Source organism: Alligator mississippiensis, chromosome 5 (genome assembly GCF_030867095.1).
Source record: "Alligator mississippiensis isolate rAllMis1 chromosome 5, rAllMis1, whole genome shotgun sequence".
Taxonomy (NCBI): Eukaryota; Metazoa; Chordata; order Crocodylia; family Alligatoridae; genus Alligator; species Alligator mississippiensis.
In genome coordinates, this window is record NC_081828.1 from 80,835,154 (window position 1) to 80,855,253 (window position 20,100).

The following is a 20,100-nucleotide window of genomic DNA, read 5'->3' on the forward strand; positions in this document are numbered from 1 at the left end:
CCTCGGGGTGTGATTTTTAGTATTTTAATGAGCTCTTTGCTCCAGTACCTCTGATTCTGTTTTTTGTTTTCAAGCTTCCTCTATCTAAGACTGTCTGCCCCTTATCATTGCAGATGGGCATTCAACACACAACATTCACTTTTGCTTAGGCTTTGCATAGTAGTTTCTAGGTCAAACCGTACAGTCCCACAGAATGAGAGCATGGGGTTCTTACCTTTCAGTCCTCTAGGCCCTGGCTGGCCTGAACATGTAACTGCTCCAAAAGGCTATCTCTCAGATTTCATAGACATTAGGGCTGGAAGGGACCTCGGAAGATCATCGAGTCCAGCCCCACGCCCAAAGGGCAGGAAGTCAGCTGGGGTCATAGATTCCCAGCAAGATAAGCATCCAGTTTCATCTTGAAGGTGTTCAATGAAGGCGCTTGAACAACCTCCGGTGGCAGGCTGTTCCAGACCTTGGGGGCTCGGACAGTAAAGAAATTCTTCCTTATGTCAGGACAAATGCAATGTCTATTCAAAGTCTCAAAGTTTGTACACACCTTCTTTCTTTGATCACATGCACCCCAGCCAGGTGAGGGATGGCAGGGTCTTGTATTGCAACTGCAGCTCTGCCCAGCTGCTGCACTTAAATCTTCCATTATGCAATGAAGCCACGCAAATGGGTGGATTAACTAGGTTACTCGAACATCATTCCCCATGCATATTGCCAACTTTAAGGAGGAAGTGGGTGTGAAAGGGGCATGTCCTGGTTGTCAAAATGTGATTTTTGCTGAACAGAATATTCAGAAGAGCACAAGGTACTAAAGGCCAGGCTGGGATCAGCATTAATAATATTTCTTGCTGTGGAATCAAGATAGAAAAATGCTGCATTTTATATACAGTCAATGATTACTTTACAGTATTCACTGACTCCATTGAAAATGCCTCACTTTGCTCTTCAGACAATAGCAGTCCTACATTAAAAGACCTTTATTTGCAAAGCAAGCATGTTTAAGTTTGGAAATGTTAAGAGTTCTAGCTCCCCTGGTGCATCTCTCCAAGCACTGAGAGAGGCAGGTGCCCTGTGGAAGAAACAGTGCATTATAATGGATCTTAAAAATTGGGTCATAGTGCATAAGAAAACAAAGTTTGTTGTATATAGCTATAACAACCCCTGCATCATATATCATCATAGTTGGGTGCAAACCACGAACTTTCTACACTAACTGCTTTTCCTTGAAACATTGGACTAATTACTGTAACTGGCACTGAAAGATACCGTTAGCTCTGAGGGAAGAATGAGTCTGTGCTACCATGTCCACAGAGTAATCAAGGGGAGCCCAGCTCTCTCTTTCCCCAAGAAGCGAGGGGGTTTTACCCCGCATTTTTTATCTCCAAAGGGTCTCTAGGACTCCATATGTGGCCAGGATGTGTGCCCAGGTAGGGATCTGGTCCAGCTTTATCTGCCACACACTGCAGGTGCTCCAGTAGAATACTTGCTTTTGTGATGGTGTGGTCTTTACTCTTTAGAAGGTTTAGCCATTTTTAATACAAATTAGAGAAGATTAGTAGTAATATTTATTTTATTCAGCTAAACTTGAATAAAATGCCATAGGACAAATAAAATGACTGTAGGTCTGATCTAGTCAGCTAACTAGAATGTGAAATTTGCATTAGGGTTATAGAGAACAGGTAGGTACTATTTATCTGTAAATAAAGAAACTCGAAGAGGAATCCATAATTAATTAAATGACTGAAAATAGGATAAAAGATTATAGTGGAATGGGGAATGTCTCTAAGATTGAGGCTGTATTCAGAAAAGGTTGCAGATATATTTTATAATGGAACATGCAAAAGCAACTTAAATAAATGGATTGTTGTTACTTTCCCCCTAATAAGGACATTTCTAAAAGCAGTCTTTGCATTAAAGAATATTACACAGCATTAAATAACTGTTACATAGTAATATAAGTGTTCGGCATACCTATAGCATGTTAAAGATTTGTGTGCCCTTGATGGCATAGTCCTGAATAGAGGGTGTGGTACATGGAGTCACAATCTCCCAGAAGAAGCACTGGAAAGATTATGACACAAACAGGGCAGATTTCTTCTGGGCCTGCTGTTTGCAGTTAGTATGGATAGCTGTATTGCTGTTGGCTTTGAGCTTAAAGGGTTTTACCTGTAATCTGGATCATCAATCATCATATAATCTTCTTCACACTAAATCAACATGTCTACCTACACGTGCTATTAGCATGGAGCAATACATTCCAGTGCATATTGCACACTGTTTGACTGTGCTGGGGACTGTAGCATGTTGAGCCAGGTTCAAACAGCCCTGGCTGGCAGGAAGTCCGGGTGTTCAGCCTGCCAGCCGGGGGCTCCTCTGACCCAGCTCAGCATGCTGTCGAAGGGCTGGCAGGGGCACGAGGGTACTTCACTGTGGGGCTAGCTGGCAGGCAGCTCCTGCACTGATGCACCCTCATACCCTAGCCAGCCCCATCAATGTCTACACATGTGAGGCTGTGGAGTAAAAAACTCCACAGTAGGATAGTACTTGTATATACATATACTAACCCACTACAGAGTTAATTAGTTTACTCCATTCTATAGCACTACATGTGTAGACACTGAGATGTATACTGTGGAGCTAATTAGGCAACCTGGCAGTAAACATCTCACATAGAAGCGCCCAGTGTGGCTGAACTGCTCAGGTTTGTTTTATTCATGGCGTGTTGCCTAGATGTGAAGCTTATTGAGTGTTCAGCGTATGAACTATTGGAGACTTCACTGAATAGCTGAAGTACTGAAATGCCTGCAGTTTGCCTTGAAAGCTAGCTCTTCAAGAGGGCCTAGGATTTATTTCAGTGATATATGTTTATACACTATTCGTCACTATAGTGCCTGAGCATCTGAATGGCAGATACGGTGAGATTTCACAGAGTGCAGCAGAGCACAAGATTGTCAGAATCCTTTTGTTTTCCATCAGATAGATGTAGCATCTGATTCCACAGAGATACCCAGTTCTATGTATTTGTGAGTTGTATAGAGATGGAAGAGAAATGTAAAAAGGAAATGCTGAAAAATATCTGCTTTTTGGCTACAGGCAATCAAGCAGGTCACAGATGGCTGTTTTAACAAAACTTTGCACAACATGGCCAAAATATCCTACAGTAATATTTATGCTCACTGAAAGCTTTGAGTATATTGTCATTGCCCTGGAGCCTTATATGGATCTTGGGAGTCTGCCACTTGGGGCGACATTATATTACTATTCAGTAGTGTAGATTCTATTACTGTTTGATTGTCGAAGCCAGTGGTTCTCAACCAGGGTGCTGCAGCACACCTGGGGTGCCTTAAGTTCCTCCGAAGGATGCAGCAGGATACAACATGAGCACTATTAAATTTGCAGACATGATTCACAAGATAAGCCTAGAGCTTTCAAACAGGAATCTACAGTGTTACTTGTTGTATTCTGAGTTCTTTGTAACAGAAGACTTTCTCTATTATTTTTCCATAGTAAAAAATGGATGAAAACTAAGCTAGTATTTTCCAAGGGTGATTTGAGTCTAACTAGGGGTGCTTTGAGTCTAGTGAGGGGTGCCTTGAGTGAAAAGGTTGAGAAACCATGGTCTAAGCCATTAGACGTGATGGCAACTTAGGGTGATATCCTACTGTAGGTACTCAAATATAAGATGAGGCTTTTTTTTCCTCAAACAGCATGGAGAAAAAGCACCTCATCTTATATTTGCATACAAAGTGGAGGGAGGGAGCAGGCAGCTGCTGCAGCTCTAACTGGTCCTGAGCCTGGATCAGGGCCAGAGCCAGATCCACAGCAGCTTCCTTCTTCCCCCCCCCACTTTCCCTTCTGCAGCTTCTGCTCCTTCCCATCCACCTCCCTCCCCCTTACTGTGAAGAACAATTCAGATCCTGATCCAGCTGGGGTCTCTCCTGGGCTGGGAGCACATGGAAAGTCCTTCCCCTGCGGAGCCAATAGGCAGTCCTGGCACCGCATGGCTAATCAGTAATGTCCACACAGCTGCATGGCCAGGCAGCTTCCACATGTTGTGCTCCAGGTTGGAGCAGCCCCAGCAGCTTCTGACAGTAAGAGTTGGGGGAAGGGAAGAGGCAGAAACTGCAGGGAGTAGAGGGGGAAGAGGCAGAGGTTTGGGAAGCTGGGATGGCGGGGTGCAGGTGGCACGGGCAAGAAGTTGCAGGGAGAAGTGGATGGGGCAGAGGACAAGGGAGCCACCTGATCCTTCCCCCCCAGCTGCTGCTTTCCCTGCTGTAACACTGTTGGGGGAAGGGGGAATTCAAAACAGCTCTCCAATAGTTAGATTCTATACTTGGAAAATTATAACAAATTTATACATTTTTCCATATATAGGTTCTAATAATTGGGGGGTCATCTTATATTCAAGTATATATGGTATTGCCCAAAGTACATATGTAACTTACATGGCTATATCAAGACTTTAAATTCTATTCCTGCACATTTCTCCTGTTTGGGGTGGAGGGCTTACATGCAGAGCCAGACATAGTTAAATACAGCCACTTTGATCAGCTGCACATTTCCAGCTGTTTCTAGCCAAAAAGTGCCTCTACATAGTTAGGACTCAAAACTCATGGCAGAGGTGATATCTTTTATCAGACCAACCAGATATTTGCACAAAAAAAGTCTTTATTTGCAATCTTTTGGGCACAGGCACCCTTCATCAGGCATAGGAGATTGTAAAAGTTCTCCTAGGTAGAAATGAAAATTCATATTTCACAGGAGAGCTGCAGGTGTGGTAAAGTCTACATGAAATCTCCATAGCTAGAGACTTCCTGTTAATTGTTTCTAGTCCTGTAGAACCCTGTGCAACTAGAAATGTCATGCTCAGAGCATGACCACAAGGACTTTGACTCCCTGCACCTGGGACCAACAGGGGGAGGGGGTCATGTCTACCTATAGGCAGGGGGCAAGGTCTGCAGCCACCTGCAGGAATGGGCAGGTGGACATAGCTGAGTCAGGTCTCAGATAGCGAGGTGGCTATGAGAACTTCAGGGAGATTAGCCACAGTTAGGTTTGGGCTTTTGGGCTAGCTTTAGGGGCCATGGAAGGGGTGAGACACGGACTAGATTAGGGACATGAGCAACACCCAGGAGGGTGTAAGAGGGAATCAGGGCAAGGCGATGAACAAAACAGGGAGTCAGTCAGGTAGTGAGAATGAGGTGCACCTCATCAGACAGGAACAGGAGAATGGGAGGGACACCTGAGACAACTATAGGTGGAAAGGCAGCAGGCTGTGGAGTTGAGTGGAAGTCTAGATGAAGCAGTAGCAAGGGGAGGAGGAGAGGGGGACCTCTAAGGTAGGGAGGGGGTCCCTACATGCATCCCAAGGCCATATTTTCCAAGGCGTATTCCATAACACTCCCCTGGGTGCAACATGTGCTGGGCCCTGGGTTGTGGACCCATGAAGGAAGTCAAGTCAAGAGGCCACAGCCAGGTTTCTGCTATGCTTTCTTTTCCTCTGAGCTCTCCTGCTTGAGGCATCAACCCTGCCAACACCACTGGCTTCTGGCTTGGTGACAGTGAATGCCACTAGATTTAGGTAAAGCACAATATATTTAATGGCGGTTTTCTAGTTGAAGCTCCTTCTCACAGCCTCTACTTGAGGAGGCAACAATTTGCCCATCTCGGGACCTTCCGTATCTGTTGGAAGGGCTCCACCAACCATTTGCTCTGTTGCCATAGTTCTGTCTGTAGGTGGTCACACTAGATGGGGTAGGTGGCTGCACTGTATTTTCATAGTCTGGTTTGTGTCCTGTACAGATCACATCCGAATTAGGTACTTGTCATATCTCTAATGCAAATGCAATGATACAAGGGCATGTTCCTTCTTAAATGTTTCCATAAAGTGGCTAATACTATGCAGTCTTGAATGATTTATTAATTAGGCATTATTACTGATACAATATTAGCTCTTGTCATAGACCTCCCTCCCAGCACAACAGATGGCTGGCTCCTACCCTGGGGGTCTTTAAGAGGAGTCTAGATGAACACCTTGCTGGGGTCATTTGACCCCAGTACTCTTTCCTGCCATGCAGGGGGTTGGACTTGAAGATCTGCTCAGGTCCCTTCCGACCCTACCAACAATGAAACTAAGATATGAATAGTTAATATGTGAATAACTACACAGCTTTGACTTCTCATGCTTAGCAAAGCATGAGAAATGAGGTATTCAGTATACAAATCTTACTTACAATAGACATTTTTTTCATTTCTTAGGACTTTGTGAAATGCTCCTTTGAATATAACTTTGTTGTTTGAAAGATTTGTATGCAAGTTTCTTAACTAACTGGGGAAATTGAGAACAAAAATGTTTCTGATAAAATGAGCTTTTCTCAGGACCATTAGCTTTTTGTCAAATAAATTAGTGGTTGACAATCTCAAGACAACCCACTTGTGCTACAGTTAAGGAATTACTGCAGTAATAGTTTATTCTGTTCTACTGTGGAGCTATTATACTACTGTACTAAAATTCACAGGGCATTTTTATGAAAAAAAAATCATTATAGCTGGGACACTAGAATCCTTAATACAATTTTAGAGCACTTAACAAAGTTGGCTCTTAAGTAATATAACTCTGATGCAAAATTCATGTTTTAGTTTAGATCAGACCTACATTCCAACTCCTTTGAAATGGATATAGATTACATTTAAGTTCATTATGCCCCAAATCCTGAACCAAACATCCACTCCAAACACAGCTGACATGTAAGTGTTGACAGTAGGAAGGCACAACTCTGTGCCACCACCACCACCCTGCTGCTGCTGGTCACTGGTGCTGGCTCCAGCTGGGCTTCAGCTCCATGCCCCACCATCAGCACAGAAATTGTGCTGTTGCAGCCCCTGCTGCTGCTGGGCCCTGGCTTTGGCCATGCTGCAGCCCTGCACCCCACCATCATTACAGAAATCTGGGGGGCATGTGCCCCCCCCCCGGTACCTCCCTCTCCACATCACCTATAAGTCCAAGTAGCGAGGTTTTGGGAAATTTCATATAAGCACAATCACCATGTACTCCATCACTGCTATCCCAAGCAAATGTTATGAACCATTTAAAACATAGAAACAAACAAATGCTTTTAATCTGTAGTACTTCAGAGGAAGTCACCATAAACTTCATCTATCTAATCTTTTTCTTCCTGAATGGAAACTAAACTGCCACAACCTTAAACTTGGTTCTTTCAAGTTAAACATTACAGCAGTTTAGCTTCACTATAAGAGCAGAAGAGTAAACAGATAAAACAGTTACACCTGAAATGCTGTCCTGTACGGTAAGTCCCCACATCTTTTAAAATGGTTAGTGTTACATCTTTTCATGACCTACGCACTCAGCTAGCCTCTTTGGTACATCCTAGTCAACTGAGGGAACATCTAGAGCAGGGGTGGACAAAATGTGGCCTGCAGGCTGGATCTGGCCTGCCAAGGGATTTTGTTCAGTCTGTGACAGATCTTTTGGTCTTGCCTGGCCCAGGCATGGGGGGCACCCTGGGCCATGGCACGTGTTGCTGGTTCTGTTGCCCCTGGGTGCACAGCAGCCTGGGGCACCATGGTAGCTGGGTTTGCTTCCTGGCAGCCCCAGCAGTGGCAGCTTCCCTTGGGGGTGGGACCCGCATGGGCAGGGCATGTGAATGGGATGGGACCATAGGTGGGTGGGGAGTAGTGTCTGGGATTGGGACAGATGGGCAGTGCTGGATCTTGGGGAGGTAACATGCGCAGGGCCAGGACCCAGAGCAGAGCCGCAATTCAGTGCCTGCAGGTCGCTGCAACAGGCATCGGTTCCATGGGCAGGACGCATGGGCAGTGGGTTGCAGCTCAGCCCCATGCCCCAGCTTTGCAATGTCGCTGTCCTAAGATCCTGGCCCCGCCCACCTGTCCCACTCCCAGACACAGTTCCCTGCCTGCCCATGGCCCCATCCCATCCACCGGGACACATCCTGCCCGCATGGGTCTCACCCAGTCTCCATGGAGACCCCAGCTTTGCTGGGCAGTGACAGTGCGGGGCCGGGGCCCAGGGCAGAGCTGTGATGTGCTCCTTTCATGACCCCACCTGTAGAACCGGCACCCCTTGCAGGGTCATGCGGGGAATGGGGTCCAGGTCTCTGCCCTGGACCCCAGCCCCATTCTGTCATGGCCCCACAATCCTAGCTCCACCACTTGTCCCGCTCCTAGATGCCACTCTCTGTCCCTCATGGCTCCATCTCAGCTGTCCAATCCAGGAAGTTTTGATGAGCTGTTTGCGGTGGGGAGGGGGCAAGGTGCTGACCTGGCCTGTGACAGCTCACCAAAACTCCCTAAGTGGCCCTCCAGCCCAAATAATTGCCCACCCATGGTCTGCAGCATATCCATGTCAGTAGTGGTGACATGTAGAGGGTGCACGGGGGTGTACGTGCACCCCCTGAGAGCACTGGTGCACCCCCTGACTGGCTGTGCTCCCTGATTAGGTGATGGGCAGGGGCATCAGATGGGAGCGCTGGTGCCCCCTCTGTGAGCGCCAACTGGGGAGTGGGAGCACTGGATGTAGTGCTGCGGCCACTTCTGGGAGCACGGCCACCGCTTCCTGGTCAGTGAGTTTTGCCACGGGGGAGCTCCCCCGGTCAGCAAGATTGGCCGTGGGGGAACCCCCACCCCGGTCACCGACTGGTTGCTTAGGGGGGAGGGGATACGTGCCCCCCCTGACTAAGGTAGCATCAGTCGCCCATTCATGTCAGGGTTGATCCTCCAACCAGGGTACTAGAGAGCTGATTTAGAGAGCTGTTGTGCCAGAACAACAAGCAGAATTGTCCTGTGGGACCCTCATACATTGTCCCCTACACTCCATGTTGCAGAACTGCAATTGTTTTGTTGTGTTACTGTCACATTTTCGCCACAAGGAGGAGGGTAGAATTTGAATCTATTGAACTGCTGCACTGAAATTTTCCCTCACAAATTAGCTAATTTAGCCTTTAAAAAAATAGTACCTTTTAAGCATTTGATCTTTTCCGTTCAAGACCAGATATTTCAACTAGGCAGTGAAAAAAAAATCTATTTAGATTTTTCACTTTTTCCCCTACAGTACCAAATTCCATTATCCATTCACTGCAGTGCTGCTTGAAAATTCCTTGGGGGGAATAATTCAAAGGCCTTATCTTTCGTTCTGCACCTCTTGAAAGTCGCATAACTTCCCATCTGATGCTTCACTGCTGATAACTGTGACATAGTCTTATTATGTAATAATGTTCTACATTTATCGGATTACCTGGTAGAAAATCTTACTTTGTTCGTAATGAACCACCTGGTTGTGACTTGCCTACTACTTTAAAATGTCTAGTATGCATTGTGTTCAGCATTTGTACAGCAGCTTTTGATTTAGAAGTTTTAAAAAGTATGAAGCACTGTTCTGTACTATGCATGAATCAGCCACAGTACAAAATAGCATTGGGCACCTTCCTAGAGCTGAGTTCCACTCATCCACAGATCAACTGCCAATATGACCCTCAGACCAAAGGAGGAGAGGCACTGAAGACATGCAGCTGGAAGAAGCTTCCACACTACCAGTGAGCCCAGCATAAACAAGAGGTCACTGATTTATGTGTGTGCTAAGGTGTTACATGCTCCTCTTGGTAGAAGATGAAAGGGTGGATTAGGTGCCAAACAGAAATTAAGCCCTTATTTATCTACAGGTCAGTGAGGGCTAAATTCAGAGGGCAAAGAAGTCAATGTAATGACTCCACTGACTTCATTAGGCTTTGGCTCAGATTTGCAGAAATTATCAAGGCTCCTTTATGTTTTATTTTTCATTTAAAAGCTCTTCACTCTTCCCAGCCTTTGAGTCCAGTTGTCTACTGTCACAGTCGAACAAAATGATTGAGCCTCATCTTAAATGTAATTTTTTTGGCAGATTATGAGGCTATTCCAGAATGTCACTCCTTTTTTGAATGTTACATGGCTTAATCACATTGATGTCCCATATCCTATGACTAATTAGTATACATAGGTCCTTCTGTGCAGTCATTTTCAAGTGCAGTTCCAAGCCTTATACAGAATAACTGTTTTTCAGGAAAGAGCATAAGGCAGCTAAAGTACAATTTTATTTCCATAATAAGCCTACAATAAGAGGAATATCCAGCTTCAAAGGGACAGATTAGGACTAGGTAAAGATAGGAATTTTCTACCAATTTGAAGTGCACTGGAGAGAGAGTTCCTGAATGATGACATCCTATAGAAAGAGTGGTGTGTACCTGAACAGAAAGAATTGACCCACAGGAGAGACCTAAAATGTAGCTGAATGGATTTGTCCAGTGGAGAATTAATGTACAGGTTCAAAAATGAGTTTTATTAATCTCTCATTGTAAAAATTAAGATTTTAAACAGGAGTGTCAGTGACACATCAGGTCCAAAGGACTGTCCAACTGGTGGTCCACTAGGCTTTAATTTGCAGCCCCTGGGCTCCTATCTGTCCATCACCTTCCTCAGGGTTCACTGCCTCCCCAGCTTCTGCTTCTTGCCTCTCCCCATGAGTGATGGTACAGGAAGCTGACCGTGAGTCTGGGACTTCTTGCACACATGGTATAATGGTGCGTACAGCATCGGTGTGTGGTAGAGCAGTGCAGAGGGGGGGAGCCCCAAGACAGGTGCATGGTGCAGTGGTGGTGTGCTAGTGAGAGAGTTTGCAGCAGTTGGGGGAGGGAGGGCATCTGCATAGTGTGCAGTCTGGAGAAATGTGGCTTGCACTGATGTGGCGTGTGGATGTGCTGCCCCTGCTGGGTGTGACTCATAGGGCATTTGGCCTGCTGTTGCTTAGAATTTGGACAGCCCTGGCTTAAATCATGGTGCCTGGTTGTCCTAGGCCCAGCTGAGGGTGACCCAGTTTCAGGCTGTAGGTCAGGCTTATCCAACATATGGCCCACGGGCCACCATGCAGCCTGCCAAGCCATTTTCTGAGGCCCGCGGTGCTGTGATGGGAAATGAAAGTAAACATTGTTTACTTTCGTTCCCACCCCTTGTCCCTCCCTCAGCCCCTCAGAAGCTTCCTAATGGCTGCTGAAGGGCTGGGGAAGGGACAAGGTTCCCACACGCACCGCGTCAGCTTGACGTTGCTGACGTGGTATGGCTTCTCCCCTCCCCCCTCATTTCACTGTGTCCCTTCCTCACCCCACCCCTCCCTTCCTCATTTGCATGCCAGGCCCTCCCCTCCCCAACATTGCAGGGTTTCTGTTCCTAGTCCCGCCCCTCCCTTCCTCATTTGCATGCCAGCCCCGCTGGCCACGTGGGCTGGAGGAAGTTATGGTACAGTGGGCGGGCGGATGCAGGGGGTGTGGATGCCGGCTCGGAGGGATGCTGTGGTCAGGCCTGTTGGAGATGCTGCCGCTACTGCTGTGGCTGTTGAGGCAGGAAGCTGGCGCCGCTCCTGCCTCCCCACATCCCCCCGCACCCGCAGACATCACGCTGGGGGTGGCAAGTTGTGGGCCCCAGGGAGGGAGGGACCCCTGCCACTTGGCCTCGGGCTGCCCTGGGGGAGAGGGAGCAGGGGGTTGTCCCTGCACATCCCGTACCCCCCTGTAGAGTCCCCACATGTCCCCCTGGCTGCTAAGCCCAGGCGCGCAGGTGTGGGAGCATCCTTGAGGCCACCCAGGTGGCAGGGAGGACACTGCGGAGTCAGGCGGCACCCCTTGACCCCTGTGCCCCCAGGCCACGGCCGGACTGGACAGGCCGCGCGAGCGCCCACTCCTGCCGGCTCACTGGGTGATAAATAGTTCATGATCTGGCCCCACATTCAAAAAGGTTGGACACCCCTGCTGTAGGTGGAAGTATTTAAGTTTTAGTCTGAGTCATCCCCCAGGGCTACAGGAAGGGAACCTCTCCTACACTGGCCTTTATAAGCCTGGAGCAAACAGCAGCAAACTGTCTGGGTAAAGACTGCCAAGATGTGCTCAAATTACATTTAGCTTTGGTTTTGGCTTTAGCTCTCAATCTTGGCTCCTGACTCAGGCCCCTGATGCTGATTCTTCATCTCTGGCTTTATCTCCCGATTTTAGCTCCTGGCTCTGATTCTCTTACCCCAACTCTTTTATTTTAGCTTCTGACTTCAGTTCTCCACTTTGATTCCAGCCCCTGACTACAATTTGCCACCACCCAGGTGGCCTACCATGACCACCCATATCTCAGTCCCATATACTGGTAGAGACTTAAATGTTACTCCTTGCAGAGGCAGGCATTTAAAATATAACCTCATATCAAGAGAGCTCCATGATGGAGGAAAAAGGATCTTCCAACAAAAACAGAATTGATCAGGTATCCAGCAAATTTAAGGTATATTCTATGGCTAGAAAAGATTTCTGTTCAGTATTTGCTAATTTCTACTTTGATAAGAAGGGAGAGACAATTCACATTACATTTATTGGATTTATCTCTTAGGTAAGAGAAGGGGTTGTCTTGCCCCTCTCCCCTACCCACTAGTCCTGATTGAGCTTGCTGCTGGCCAAATTAACCATTCTCCTACTTTCTGCTAATATACATCACCAGTTCCCTCTGATATTTCAAAAGAGTTTGACAATCTAAAATGCAAATTCCCATTACCTCAATTGCTTTGAATTTCCTGTCTGTTTAACACCAATTTTCCCAGCCTTCCTGTGCCCCCACCCTTCCTTACATTTCTAACTGGGGGGAGGGGTGTGTGTATATCGGATTTCAAATAAAATTCACATTCATAAAGTTTGTTAGTTTTGCCTGGTACCAGATTTATCCAGTTTTCAAGAAAGCAAAAAAAAGGACCAAAAAAAGCCATTCAGGGAGTCAAAATATGAGAAAAATCCAAAATCATTATCAGAGCCATCCCTAGGGTAAGGCAAATCGGGGTGACCACCCTGGGCCCCATGCTTTGGGGGGCCCCACAAAGCTGGGCAGAGTGGCTGCAGCCCTTCCCGTGGGGCCTGCCTGGAGCTGGTGGCTCAGCCCCATGCCATGGAAGAAGCCCAGAGACCCCACCTCCCTTTGCAGGGGTGCCACGGTCCCACGTAGTGTTAAGGGGCCCCTGCACAGGCTGATTTGCCCCGGGCCCTGCACCCCGCTAGGATTGGTCTAAGGACTTGGCACTGGCAGACAAGGTCAGTTGGGTCAATCTGGTATCTATTCAATAGACCAACTGAATAGTTAGAGAAATGTATTTTATCAAGCTTTCAGGTTGAAAAACCCTTCGTCAGGCTGAGGAAGCACCCGCAGTTGTGGTGTGTGTGTGCTGTTTCTGGATGGAAGGAATAGTAAAGAAGCCAGAGGCTGGCATGCAATGCAGGCAAGAAAGCCAGTCAGTGAAAATGGAAATGGAGGCATCAGGGGATGAGGGACAGGCTGGGGTGGGGAGGGAAAGGGGGATGTAGCAGCACAGGTAAAGGTGGAGAGGTACCTGGGGAGTCAGATGTCTGGCAGGTTGTAGTGTGTCAGAATTCCAATGTCTATATGGAGTCCATGAGTTTCCGTACCTAGGAGGCTGATGAAGTGCAGTTCATAGGCCTGGCTGTGAAATTGGTTATTAAAATGTAATAATGTTTTTAGTATTTCCTCTCTGAGGAGAAGATTGGTGTTTGAAAAGTTTTGTTTCTAAAGATGCTGATGGAACAGATTCCTTACTCAGATTCTTGAAATGCTCAGTTCTGATTATCCTTGTTCACATGTGTTGAGTCTAGGTTGACCACCTAAGAGGCATTTTCTTCTGGGGCATATTGGCAAAGTTCTTTATATCTATCTGTATGCTTCCTGGAGTGTACATTCCTTGATTTCAAAGCTGAGTTTTTGTTATTGAAGGATATTTTCTATGTCTACAAGAAAACCATGGGGGACAGCATTTTTTAAATTGAGAAAAAGTGAGGGCAATAAAAACAAAACACCTTGTAGTATGTAACTTGTAGGGTGAACAAGAGTTTGAGCAAATCCTGTGAGATACCATACTCCTTATCATATCCTCTGACTGTAGGTGGTCCAGTTCATGCGTAGATCTAGGATTTTGAAATGGGGGTTCACATAGTGTGGTACATCAACACACACCACACCACACCACATATTTTTCCACAGTTGAAAAGAAACTAGAAGACTTACTAATATGATAAGGTCTTAGAACTATGCTGTTCAGGTTAAGATCAAAGCAAAACTAGTGCAACTTTATTGAAAAGTGCAAAAATTTGCTAGCTTATATATTAAACTCAACAAACTAGGCTAAAATAGTCAAAATATTTTGTTTCTTTAGTTCTGTAGTCATTATAGTTAAATGCACATTGTTTACTTAGATTCTTAATACAAAATCTAGTCTTCTTGAGTGTCTTGATGGTACATACAACCCTTCACTGTTACTCATGTCCTCACCTGAGTTAAAATTACCACACCTGAGTTAAGGTTTTTAGCTTGAATTTAAAACAGTCTGCAGGGCTGTGAAATTGAAGAGAGAGATTATCAGGAATGGCTAACAGACAGCATAATTGCAGAAAGGATAGTTTGATTAATGGAACATCAAGACCATTAAAAGGAGAGAGGGTTGTTAATATCTGTGGAGTGAACAGAGATTAGCAGGAAATGAGTAGATTATAATGACCCATGAAGTCAATTGACACCCTCAGCAGTGCCTCAGTAGAAGTGCCACTGCCCTTCCTGGGCAGTTGGTTTTAAAGTCTAGATGTAACAGAACCAAAGGCGGGTACAGTTGCACCGCCGCATCCCCCTGGATCTGTCCTGGTCTGATTCCACAAAGTGCTTCATCATGTCTCTCACTTTAAGCATGTGACTAGGTCCATAAATCAGTGAGAGTATTTATGGGCTAGGGATGTGTTTAGGCTCCTAACTGAATCAAGGTCTGATACATTAGCACACTTCTGGTAATGTTCTACTCTGCAACACTATTTTGTTAAATTTTCATTGTCTTGCGTTATAAAGTAATATATCTATATTTTTGTCTCGCTGCAGAACGGGGATCAAAAGGTCACCTAGATCTCACAGAGCTAATAGGAGTTCCACTTCCACCATCTGTCTACTTTATCACTGGCTATGGTGGATTTCCAGCTTACAGTTTTGGACCCGATGCTAACATTGGTCGCCTGACAAGGGCTTTAATACCACAGCCTTTCTATAGAGATTTTGCTGTTGTAGTGACAGTAAAACCAAACAGCAACCATGGAGGTGTACTATTTGCAATAACAGATGCCTTCCAGAAAACTATATACTTGGGAATGAGACTATCCCCAGTTGATGATGGCACCCAAAGAATAATCATGTACTACACAGAGCCTGGTTCACACATTTCCCGAGAGGCTGCTTCTTTTAAAGTTCCAGTGATGACTAACAAATGGAATCGGTTTACGGTGACTGTTCAGGGAAATAACATGGCTCTGTTCATGGACTGTGAAGAATATCAGAGAGTTCAGTTTCAGAGGTCAGCTCAGGCCTTGGAATTTGACCCCAGCTCTGGTATATTTGTTGGAAATGCAGGAGCAACGGGATTGGAAAAATTCACAGTAAGTACACGATGGTGTTTTCACACACCTAAATGTTTTAAATATACGCTTCCTTTCAGAGGAGTTCTGGTTGCAAGGGCTAAAATAAAGTTAAGTCTCAAGTTGTGCATTTTCTGTTTTCTATGCCTGTGTGTATGTTATACGGCCAGAAGGGACTGTTCTGATCATCCAGTGTGATGTCCTGCATAGTATGTGATTTACTGCTTCAGGGAAATCCTTTCTGTTCTTATCACTTTAAAAAAAGACCTGCCATTGATTTTAAAAAAGAAAATTCCAGGGATGGAGAATCCATTGTAACCCCTGATAACTTGTTCCAGAGATTAAATAGCCTCACTGATTTAAAAAGAAAAATCCCCTGTCCATCTTGTTTTTAGTCTGAATTTGTCTAGCTTCAGCCTCCAACCATTGCATTTTATCATACCTGTGTCTGTTAGCTTTAAGAGCCCTCTATTATCAAACTTCTGTTAAATCAAAGAAATTGAGCTTCTAGGCTTTTTCACTGTGAAGTGTGTTCTCCAGTCCTTTCATTGTTTTTTATCGCTCTTCTCTTTCTAATTTATCCACATCCCTCTTGAAGCATTGCCACAATACCAGGCACATCATTCCAATGTTTGCACAGTGCCAAATACAGAGATAATATAATCTCTCCACTTCCACTCAGTATTTGCCTGTTTATACACCTAAGGATCACATTAACTTTTTGGCCACACAGATGTATGGGGAATTCAGATTCAAGTGATTACCCATCATAATCCTTTTCAGCAAGTTATTTCCAGAATAGAGCAGTAGATTTGTTCCTAGCAAGGGAGGTGTGAAGGTAAATTTACTTAAGGTTTATGAGGTTTGTGGAATGCTCACTGTATACTCAGATACTACAGTGTACAGACACTGCAAAACGTTGAAAAAGCTCTTGAGGAAGTAATTAATTCCTTATTCAATGCAGAGATTGGATGGTGTACAATAAATCAGGCACAGGGATACAAATTGAGTGATTAAAATAAAAAACAAGGCTGAGCAGCCTCATTCTCTTGAACACCACTACTGTTCATGGAATGAGCCAAAGATCCTATAGAAAACACTTCGTGTGGAGATGTCATGGAGTGATGAATCAAAAGGCACATGTACAAGTCAGAAATAAAGATGAATGGAAAACATTGATTATTGCATTTCTTGAGTGCTGAGTGTTTACAACCTAAATAATTTAACCATGTTTTTATATGTGGCTTTCTAGTAATACTAACATCATGATATAAAAGATTGGACAAATCTTTTCCCACATTTTGTACAAGACACACTGTCGGTAAACTAAAATTGTGGTGGGTGGGAGATGTCATTATGTTGTTTGGCTGTTGAGGTGTATGAATGCTGCTGGATGCAGTTCATGATGGCTTTGCAAATGGAATGTTCAGAGTGGATCCCTTGAAGCAAAACAAGATAGCAGAGTATTCTTCCAGCTCTGAATTTCATGAGCTCTAATTTTTAAGGGAACTTCTTACAGGGCATTGGGTCCATATCATATGGATACAAAAAGAGTTGCTGAGAGTAGGTAGTTGGGATTGGCATGTTACAAATGTTTTAAGCAACTGTTTTTCAAAATGCAGATTTTTTTTGAAAACATGGACCAAAGTTCAGCAGTAATTCAAACCTTGGTTCTAAGATGATTTAAGGCTCAATGCATATATCCTGCACACTTTCATAGGCTGTTTTTAAATAGGGATGATTTCAGAGCATCAATTTGGTTAATTTTTTCCAAGAATGGCTTAATATAGGAACATTATTTTAAACTATAACTGTCTGAGTGTGCTTATTGCATATTAAGGCATAGTAACTAACTGATCATGAGAGGTATATGACCATAAATGCAGTTAAAAATAATTGCCAAGTATAAGCTATGCCCAAACTTCATGTATTACCAAAAGCTTGTAATGTACTTCAAAGAAATGGAATAGATCAGAACATTGGTACAAGTCTTCCAAACTTCATAAAATTGATTGAAAACCATTCCTCCTGTGACAAGCTTGTAACTGTCTGTCACCTAGTAGGTTTCTCAATGAAAATAGCAGAGCTGCCAAAGCCTGAGAGATTCATTGAATGCCAAATCAAATGAAAATATCAGGTTCTGTTTTCTGTCTTGTTTTACATATCCTTAACTTACTTTAAGTTTTTGTATTATGGTTTGGAAGACTAATGTTCTTTTTTCAATAAATTGAGTAAGATTGACATTGTATTCTTTCCTGGTCATCTAATTGGCCATTTTTTGGATGCCTGTAGAACAGTGACATTAAAAATTCAGCCTGCAGGCTAGATATGTCCTGCAGAGCCCCACCATCCAGCCCCAGTGCTTCTCCTGTGTCAGGTAGAGGAGAGAGAGCTGGAGTGTACAGTTCAGCAAGAAGACTACTGGCCTGGAAGGCAGGGGGCCCTGGGTTCTAGCATGGGCCCATTTGGGCAACATGAGCAAAAGTTCTTCCCCTTGTACTTTGCTCCATCTAAGTTGGATTTGCTCACAATGGGTAATCAGTTGAATCTGAGCTCCCCATACATCCGTGTGGTCAAAAAGTTAATGTGATCCTTGTGCGTATAAACAGGGAAATACTAAGTGGAAGTGGAGAGATTATACTACGTTTGTATTTGGCACTATGCAAACATTGGAATAATGTGTCCAATATTGTGGCAATGCTTCAAGAGGGGTGTGGATAAATTGGAAAGAGAAAAGCCATGAAAACAATGAAAGGACTGGAAAACACACTTTGCAGTGAAAGAGCCTAGAGCTAGGGACAGACATTAAAAAAGGCCAAGCCTGAATTGATTCACTCTTTGCAGGTTAGCCTAAGATGTGCAGTTTAAAGTGATTAAAAGGTGGACAGACATGCTCTATTAAATCAGGAAATGCAGGCCCATGCCAGAAGCCAGGGGGTACTAGAGCGTGCCTGCCAGCAACCGCCAAAAATGAGGGAAGAGAGACTCTCACCCCACCCTGCTGGAGCAGAGGGGGCATAGCCAGGCACCAGCCAAGGCTAGCACACAGGGGATGGGGAAAAAGTCCTTTCTCTGAAGCAAGGTATTGAATAAAGCAATTTGCAAAGCATACAACAGGGAACTACCAAAAATCTTTACCTAAGCTAAGATACAGCCCAGTAAAACACAGCATACACAGCTTACACTAACTGAAAATGTAAACCAGAAAGATAAGAGTTAGTCTTACTAATCCTGAGGGTACAGTGTATCCTTACAGCCAGGCATTCTCAAAGGCTTTGTTTACATGTTCTGCTTTTTAATATAAATGTAGCTTTCTGCATTCTTTGGTGCAGCTTCTCTTAACTAAATCTCCAGCATGTGTGATCACTGATGATTGTCAGATCTTTGCCAACACTTTCCACCTCTCAGTCTGTCCCGGAAAGTCTTAGTTCTGGGCTCAGGGCTGCAGCAGGGCTTGGAACTGCGCATAGATCTGCTTGCTTCTCTCCCCTGCTTCGGGACCACTGTGCAAGCCACACGGACTGCAGCCAAAGCCCTGGCATTCCGGGAGAGAGGGGGGACAGAGGGAGTGATTAACTCTGTCCCTGCCTGTTTGCAGGCAAGCCATGGAGGTAGGGCTGGCAAACAGCAGCTGCAGTCCCCAGGGTTTGCCAGTGGAGAGAGGGGGGGAGAGGGGAAGCAGGGAAGAGGTGTCTGGCCACACCCTGCCCCTGCTCTGACTAGAGAGGAGAGGGGAAGAGCCAGCTCTGCTGTGGAGCAGAGAGCCCCACCCAGCCCAAGAGCATGCTGGGATGCTGAGGGGGTGTGGTTTATCTTAAACCACCAAGAGGTCTGGGACAGACTTTGCATAAACTGGTTTGAGCCAAATCAGTTGAGTCTGATACTACATTCAGTCAGGTTTATCTGAAACCAGTTTCAGCCATTCTCAAACTGGTTTATGTGCACCGAACATCTGTTCTGTTACATGTTTAAACCAGTTTCTGATCACTTAAGCCAGTTTATGTGTAATATGTCTCCCTAGCCTAGGAGCTCAATCTCTTGGCTACATTAGTGGCTCAGCTACAAAAGGAGTGATGAAGAAAGGACTGGATAATGGCTGACCTGTGATGGTTAGAGTGCTGTGTTGGGAAGTAAGAGCCGCCCTGTTTTAAAACCTCGGGGTGAGGCTGAGCATAGAACCTGGGACTTCTGGCTTCCCAGGTGAGTGCTGTAGTGACATAAGGGGATGGAGGCAGAGTACATTTCTGTTCCTGAGCCCAAGTCTAGTAGATGTGTGTTTTGCCACCTCCATTTTCAGCTGTCTCAGTTTGCTATGCATGAACAAGGGAAGCAGATACATATTATAGCTGCTACTGCATATAGTTGCCCATTGTTGTCCATGTATACAGAGATATGTGTCCAAAAACAGAATTTCCTATGGTGTGTAAGGGCCAATAATCCCCTGTGAACAGCCAAATATTGGCTACCTAAGGCACAGACAGAAGAGCAGCTTACCACTGTAACTCATGGCATTTGTAGGAAGCCCCAAAAGCTATTACAATGATCCCCTGGGCCCAACAGACCTTCACTGTTGTGTCCTGGCGGTTGAGGAATCCAGCTGCTGTTTAGGGCGCCTGCAAAC

At 45.1% G+C, this 20,100-nt stretch overlaps 1 protein-coding gene across 6 annotated transcripts in view; it reads left to right on the plus strand.

Annotated features, from left to right (window-relative positions):
* Positions 1–20,100, plus strand: part of COL15A1 (collagen type XV alpha 1 chain) — a 308,100-nt gene that overhangs the window by 109,291 nt on the left and 178,709 nt on the right. For all 6 annotated transcript variants that reach the window (XM_019485357.2, XM_014602928.3, XM_019485342.2 and 3 more), the window contains one exon: positions 14,953–15,500. In XM_019485357.2, coding sequence (XP_019340902.1) covers positions 14,953–15,500 — 548 coding nt within the window. The remainder of the gene's footprint in view (positions 1–14,952; positions 15,501–20,100) is intronic.